This window comes from Galeopterus variegatus, unplaced genomic scaffold, assembly GCF_000696425.1.
Source record: "Galeopterus variegatus unplaced genomic scaffold, G_variegatus-3.0.2 Scaffold783, whole genome shotgun sequence".
NCBI lineage: Eukaryota > Metazoa > Chordata > Mammalia > Dermoptera > Cynocephalidae > Galeopterus > Galeopterus variegatus.
Genome location: NW_007726894.1, coordinates 301,570 through 309,459, shown reverse-complemented (window position 1 = coordinate 309,459; position 7,890 = coordinate 301,570). Strand labels below are relative to the sequence as shown.

The 7,890-nt window shown below is 46.0% G+C and overlaps 1 protein-coding gene across 1 annotated transcript in view; it reads right to left on the bottom strand.

Annotated features, from left to right (window-relative positions):
* The window catches only part of SCUBE3 (signal peptide, CUB domain, EGF-like 3), a 21,938-nt gene extending 19,754 nt beyond the window's left edge, over positions 1–2,184 (bottom strand). Inside the window, exons 1-2 of the mRNA XM_008572429.1 lie at positions 2,064–2,184; positions 935–1,060 (exon numbers count right to left, since the gene is read on the bottom strand). Coding sequence (XP_008570651.1) covers positions 935–1,060; positions 2,064–2,184 — 247 coding nt within the window. The remainder of the gene's footprint in view (positions 1–934; positions 1,061–2,063) is intronic.
* Positions 2,185–7,890: the final 5,706 nt, after the last annotated feature.

The following is a 7,890-nucleotide window of genomic DNA, read 5'->3' as shown; positions in this document are numbered from 1 at the left end:
GGGGGGGGGGGGGGGGGGGGGGGGGGGCGGGGACCAGCCCAGCCTGCTTTTCTGGGCATCACTCCTCTTGCTTCTCTTCTTTTCCTGGTTCCCTATATTCTTCCAGAGCCCTGTTTCTATAATGGCACTATAGAGAAAGAGTTTGGGAGAGGACCCCTGGGCTCAAATCTCAAATGCTTTTTTGCTATGGGCTTCAGATTACTACTTGAGGAAGAGTCTGACTTGGTCACAGTAATTTTCCAAAAGGACAAGAGACCAAAGTTGAGTTCAGTTCCCTAGAGATTCTCTTATTTCTGATCCAGCTCCTGGCACAAAGGAGATCTGGTCAGACTGAATCCTTAGAAGTGAGGAGAGTGTGAGACTGGAGATTGCAGGAAGAGCTGGGAGAAAACCAGCCTGTAAGGATCTGAGGCTCCCCAGGGCACTGGGAAGCAACATCATCATCAACATTCCTGCCATTCATTGGGCACCTACTATGTGCTGAGGATTGTACAGGGCTCTTTATACATGTTCTTTCATGGTGATCCACCCAGCAGCCTTTGAGAGGGACATTACCAACCTCATTTTAGAGATGAAGAAGCTGAGATTCCCAGATTTGCCCAAAGCCCCACAGCTAGTAAGCAGCAGAACCAGGATCTGTCTGGAGCCAGATCTTTTTCCCAACATGCTTCACCCTCTGTGGCTAAGCCCACCATTCTCACTCATCTCTTGGCTCCTGCCCTTTCTAGAAGCACCTCCTCTGATGTTTTTTATCCAGCAGCAGGATTATTTCATTCTTAGTGGCCAGTTTCAAAGGGGAGGCTAACCTTGTTCTCTGTGAGAAGGCAGCTCTTTTTGATCACTTTCCCTTCCTTGCCTGGGAAATGGGAAATATTGAAAACACCTCCTTCCCCACAAGACATCACCCCCACCAAATCCCTTCTCCCTTGCTCACCCAGACAATTGTGTCCATCATGTGCCAGATGAAATCCGTCATAGCAGGTGCACCGGTAATTGCCAGGGATGTTGACACAGTCGTGCACACAACCTGCATTATCCTCTCTCTCACACTCATCCACATCTGTGGGCAAAGAGAAACTGAGACAGCTGAACCCACCTGCATGTTCCCTACTGTCTATCCCTGGGTACTCAGCCTTGTGGTTTTGTTTTTTTTTTTAAATATAACTGTGTGTGTTGTGTGTGTGTGTGTGTGTGTGTGTGTGTGTGTGTGTGTGTTTATATAGTTACATTCGTGGCCTACAAACCATTCTGCAACTTTCATCTAAACCTAAGTCATAAACATTTTCACATATCTCCATCTAGTCTTTCTAACTACCAGTGTACATGGTTGCAGAATTTTCCATTGTGTTGCTATATCATAACTTAGTAATCCTTTTTCTCTATTGTTATGCACTTAGTTTTCTTTCATTTATTCTACTATCATAAACAAGGCATCAAAGAACACCTTTACCCATATATTATTTTGTTTATTTGAATTTCCTTTGAATACATCCCTAAGGGCAAATACCTAGGTCAAAGGGTATAAATACCTTTAAAGATTCCTGCTAGGTATTACAAAATTACTTTTCAATTTATAATGCTACCAGGAATTAACAAGTGTACCTTGTCCACTTAAATCTCACCAACACTGAAGGTCATAAATTTAAAATAATATCTCAAGGCTACTTTAATTTCCATTGCTTTAATTATGAGGGGAAGATGTGTTTGTTGACAGTATGAATTTCTCCTGGGATACATTATCTGTTCCAATCCTTTGTGGGCATGGCACAAGGATCTAAAGATGGAGGTTCCAATGCCAGGGAACATCAGACCTTAGTCCCATGATTCTGCTGCTCCTCTCCGAGCTGGGTTGTGTGACTGTGAACTATTCCCACCAGGGCCTCAGCTAGCCTGTATGGTGCAAATTGTAAATGGTGTCCTCTCTAGGAAGATGCAGCTGTCCGCCCTTGGCCAGCGGGGATTTCAGGCTTTAGTGTGATACACAGTGTGGCCAACTGAGGGCAGTGGCACTGGCTTCCCCTCTCCCACAGGTCCCCCTTCTCCTGGTGCCCTCCCAGCCTCACCTTTGCAGTGTTTACCATCCCCTGTGTAGCCAGACTTGCAGATGCACTTATATGACCGTGGAGTGTTCTGGCAGATAGCATCGATGTGGCAGTTGTCAGTCCCCTCCACACACTCGTCCATATCTGGCAGGGGCAGAGGGGGAATATGAGACTCTGTCAGTGCCTCTAAAGAGTTGTCTTGAAAGTGGGTTCCCCAAGGGCCAAATCTCCTCTTCTCTAAAACAGAGGTGGCAATTCCTCCAGAAATAGGCGCTCTCCCATGTCCCCCTGATTTCAGAGTGGACAGACTCTAATCAAAAAAAAAAGACAAAAAAATAAAAATAAATAAAAGAGATGGGATTTGAAACCAAGACAATCTGACTTCCACGTGTGATCTATGGGCTGTAGAATTGCCTGGGTTTTTAACAGATTCTCAGGCCTTATTGTAGACCTATTGAATCCAAATCCTTAAGGTGGTTGATACATTTTTACTGAATGAATGGATGAGTAGACCAGTCACCTCTCCAATTTATAGATGCCCTTGAGTCCTAGTTTGAAACAGTTATCTGTCCTCTGCTTTTATACTTTGAGAAATACTTAGGCAGCAGGTCTGAAGTTTCCTGGGGCTAAGAAGAGAACTCAAATCTTCTAGGCTTCTACTCAGCTCTGCACTCCCTTTCAACTCTCTTCCACTCCTCTACAGCCATCCATCATGCCCAGTGATTCTAAGTGCTGGGAGCCTCTGTCCACACTTACTCTCCACTTCTCTCAGGCTCTTAGTCATGGTGTCTGCCTGCTGGCCCACCCTGGGAAGTCATCCCAAAGTGAAAGAATGGAGAAGAGGAGGCATGGAAGACTAGTACAGCAAAAGCAAGAGGGACCTTATAGATGGTAAGAGACTACGTGGAGAATCAGTTTGTCCATACTGGTGGAGAGCATGAGCACTGGAACCGTCAGTCCAAGATTCATATCTAGCTCTGTCACTCTCTAGGGAGGCTTTTCTTATTTTCTATCTCCTTCCCTTTAAAATGGGGATGATAATACCTCCTTATGCAAGGCTGTGAGCAGTTGATAAGATAATTTGTACAAAGTGCCTAATAGAGTGTGTGGTGTACAATAAGTTCCCAACATAGGAAGCTTGAGATGATAAGTATTAAATCATTCATTCAGACAACAGATGCTCTAGGATGGTGCTGTCCAAAATGACAGCCACTAGCCACACATGGCTATTTATGTTAATTTAAAATTCAGTTCCTCATTTGCAGTAGCCACAGGCAAAATACTTAATAGCTACATGTGGCTAGTGGCTACCATAGGGGACAGCACAGATATGGAACATTTCCAACATTACAGGAAGTTCTATTGGACAGCACTGCTCTACAAATTCTGAATAAGGGATACCTCTGGCCTGGCGACATGGAAACTCATCTGGAAGCTCCTCCGCGGGGGGCCATCTCAGATATATGCGTCTGTCTCTGAATCAGCTGGTGCTTCATTAGGACCTGCATCAGGCTATCTGGGCTCCCACTTCTTCCCTTTGCCTCCCATTCAATGCTCACCAGTACTAAAGCAGACCTTGATGCTGATCACAGCAAACCTAGGCCTCCTGACAGAGCCTTTAGACCCCTCCAGCAACTGGGCTTTTCCCGTCATCTTACCCCTCTCCTTCCTCTCCCTGCTCACAATGCTCATCCCTCTTCAGCAGAGTCTCTGCTCTGGAAGACTTTATCTCCCTCCTATTCCCTCTACAACACCTAACCATTCTACTACTTTCCACACATTTGCACATATCTCATTCTTCACATGATGCATTCCTCTCTTTTCTCCTCCAGACACTGTGCTCAGCTTTCCAAATATGGCTCAAAATTGTATTCTCAAAAGCTCTTCCTAGTAAGCCCTGTTCCTCGTGAATTCCTGGTCCTGGGGGACTCAGTTTGCAGCTATTACTGAGTTTCTGTACTAAATACTTTAAAGCCATCTCATGTAATGTGTTCACCTTTCCTCACTTGGTTGGGCACTTGCTGAGGAAGGGACTCTTCAACTCCTTGGTTGGAATCTTTCAAAGCAGGACAGGTCTAAGGCACAGCTGTGAAATAGTGCCCCAAATAATATCCAGCATCTCCTCCTCTTGCCAGTTCATTATTCCAGAGTTTCCTCCAACCACACCCGCCAAACCAGAATTCGTCCCTGCAGGGATCCCTTGAACACTCAAGGGCATAGTCTCATCTTAGCTTATTCTCTCAGGGTGCAGGTGTCTACTAGCTGGCAAATGAGTTGATGCTGTTGGGCATGGACTGGTTTAGGTCAGTGGTTCTCAATCCTGGTTGCACACTGGACTTCCCTGGGGACCTTTTTAAAATGTGAATGTCTAGGCACTCCCAGACCAGCTCAATCTGGATCTCCAGGGTGAGGCTGGGGCTGCTGTCTGTCTCCATTTCCCAACTCAGGTAATGTGAATAAACTATTTTCCCAAGCTGGGAAGAGACCATGGAGCAACAACATGAGAGAGTATTTAAGAGAAAGGGTTCTGGAGTGGCACTGTGTCCATTCAAATGCCAGCTCCATGCATGTCTGTGTGGTGCTGGGCCAGCCTCTGAACTTACCTGTTCCCTCCTCTGTAAATGGGAATAATAATCATCATAGCACTTCCCCACAGGGCTGCCATGAGTATCAAATGAGTTAATACTCATCAAATACTTAGCACTGCAGTGTGGGCATATAGTAAGTGCTCCATAAAGGTTTGCTTTTATTATTATTATTCCTTCCTTCCAACTTTCTCCCTAGTATCCTTTCTGAACTCCCTACTCCCTCCCCTTTATCAAAGCCCCATTTCAGGCCTAATATGGGGAAGTGCAGACCAGGGGAGCATGTGATGATACAGAGGATTTGGGGGAGTCACATCCCTGATGGTGCCTGCTCCATTGCCTACACCATCCATGCTGGGAACTGCCCAGGCAGGGGGGTGAACTGGGTGAGAGGCCAACTGGGAACCCAAAAGCCGCCCTCCACAATCCTTTGTGAAGGCTACAGAGACCCCACCTCCACCCCAGGCACTGGGCTGGAACAAAACTTGAAGTGGGGGAAGAGTGGCAGCTGCAGAGATACCACAGACGAGCGAGACCTTACTCTCTCACCATCTCCTGGCAGGAAGACACAGGTCTGGAACTGCAGCAGCTTTTCCCAGCACCATCTGACATTTCTTCTGAATTTGCTTTAACACTTAGCAGAGCACTCCATATACTCTGCCAAATGTATAGAGGAAGGGTGGGATGGGAAGGGGGATATGAAGGTCAGAGGGTAGACCAGAAATGGTGATTATAACATAGGCAGTCCTAAGATTCCTTTCTGAGGATGGAGAAGTGTACCCCCAAAGGGAAACAGGAAAACCCCCAAGGACACACTTCATCTATTTCAGTTTTGCCCAGGCCAAGCTCAGGAATAACGAATGAAAATGAGCAGGGATGCAGGCTGCGGACAAGCAGACACCTCGAGGTAGAGTCCACCCTACCTTCACATTACTGCAGTAGTTACCTGACCACTCACAGGGGTAGGGTTAGTTGTGCGCAAATTTGATGGGCCCAGTGAGAAGGTCAGAAGCAGCCTGCCTGGTGTCCTAATGTGTACCCACATTAGGTTGTGACATCCTTCTTGCCCCAGCCAGGCTAGCTCAGGATGTATAGTATGTCTGCCTCACTCTTGTATTTATTTTCCTCTTCTTTTTTAAATTTTCCTCTTCTTAAATGTCTTCAAATCTCACCCATCATTGAGGACCTAGTTCAGGTGCCACCACTGAGAAGATACCTGTGACTGCTCCATCCTTCTCTGATCTACTCTTTCCCCAGACTCCTAAGGCTTTTACTGTCAGGTTCTCTGAGCCCCTGTCCAGTCATTGTTTTGTGATGCCTCCTATATGCTACCTTGTACCATTATTTAACTTTTAGTTTATGTGTATTATCCTCCTACTGAAGCTATAACCTCCTTGAGACGATGGCTTCTGAAGCTCTGACACCCATGCAGCATCTGGAATAGAGTTGAGCATATTCAGCCATTCAACAAATAGTTATTGAGCACTTGCAACATGCCAAGTTCTGTGCTAGGTCCTCTGGATTCAGCAATGAACAAGACAGACTCATTCTACACTGAAGAGATTTAGTAAATGTTTGTTAAACAGATGGGTAGATCGATGAATAAATGCATGGAGAGATGGATTGGTGGGTGAGTGGATGAAGTCCATATCTATGGCATCCCCTCTGCTCTGTATTACCTCAGAGAAAAAGCTTGCTTCTTTATTCTCCTGTGAATCCACATCAGTTGTGTGTGGAGGGAAGTCCCAGAAACTCTAATCTTAAGAGTAGGGAGATAGGAAACTCAAAGAAGGGTAGTACCTGTTTAAGGGCACCTATTTGATGACTGCTAGGGCCAGAAGAGACTGGAGCCAACAAATTATAAAATCTCAGGGTCACAGACATCATCTGAGACTGCTACAGGCATCTCTTGAGAGCACCCCTCTCAGACAGATGTTCCCCATCCTCAATACTAAATAACACCTGATGATGGGGCACCAGGGGCCACCTGAGACTGGCATTCTCTTGCTGCTCCTGATCTGTTCCCTCATTCTTACCTCCATTGTTGCCATCCACATCTAAGTAGCATCCAGAATAGAACCAGCCCAGGCTCTGTCCATAACATCCTAACCTCCACCGTGTGCACATGCAGCCATATCCGTGCACATCTTCTTGAACTCTAGATCAAATGGAAACTAAGGAAACTGGCAGCACCCAGCTTCCCAAGCTGTCTTCCCAAGTAGTGACTGGCTGGGGCTTTGTGACCTCAGCTGTAGCCTGGGCCCATCTTCAGCTTGTACAAAGCTTAGGCAGGGGTGAGGAAGGCCTAGAGAGAGTCCAGGAAACCATGCAAATGTCCGCCTCTTGACCCCAAGGAGAGGAGACAGAATACTCTCTTCCTTTTAAAAAGGAATCCTTTCCTCTCACACAAGTTTAGCTTGCTCAACTGAACAGCTGGGAAAAGCACTTGGTGCTTGGTTATCTAAAGGAAGAGGGCTGATCCTAAGAGCCTTATCATCTATCAGGGGGCCCTGATGAGTTTCCCTTTGATGTCCTACCTTACCCCTAATCCAGCTCCATGGTCATTTGAATTTACCCCTAAAAGGACAAAAATGTTCTCCCTTTCAGTGTGGACAAAACCAACACCCATGAGTCAGAGGCCTTTAGAGGATGGGTAGGGGTTAGTGAGGTAGGGGGAAGAATGAGGGGCAGAGAGGCAAGCAATGGGCAGAGATGGGTTCTGGTTTCATGATTATTAGTATTATCTCTCCAAATTCACTGATAATATAACAAAATAAAAAACTGTGGTGTCAGATTTATATAATTATAAAAAGTGTATGAACTTTCTTCATATAGGTTATTTCATTTGGTCCTCAAATGGTCCTGTATCTTATTAAACAGATGAGGAAACTGAAGGTCAGTGAAGGTATCTGGGGAAAGAGCAAATAGCTAGTGTAGAGCCAGGACCCAATTCTTCTGACTCCCAGTCCAGTGCTCTCTCACTACCTGCTCTTTTCTCTAAGCACTTGAGGGAGGAATCCATGCCTTAGTCATTGTTGTGCCTTAGTCATTGTTGTACCCCCCAACTCAGCACTTAGTTCAGTGTGAAGCAAGCATCCAATACATAACCATGGAATGGAATGTAACTGAAATTTAGGAATGAACAGTAGGCATGGAGATGCTCTGAGGCTTTGGGCATGGGGGCAGCAAAGAGGACAGCAGGGCTGAATAGTGGGCAGAGAGGGTGCACACACAGTTGCAATAAGGAGGGGGTGGGCGGTGCG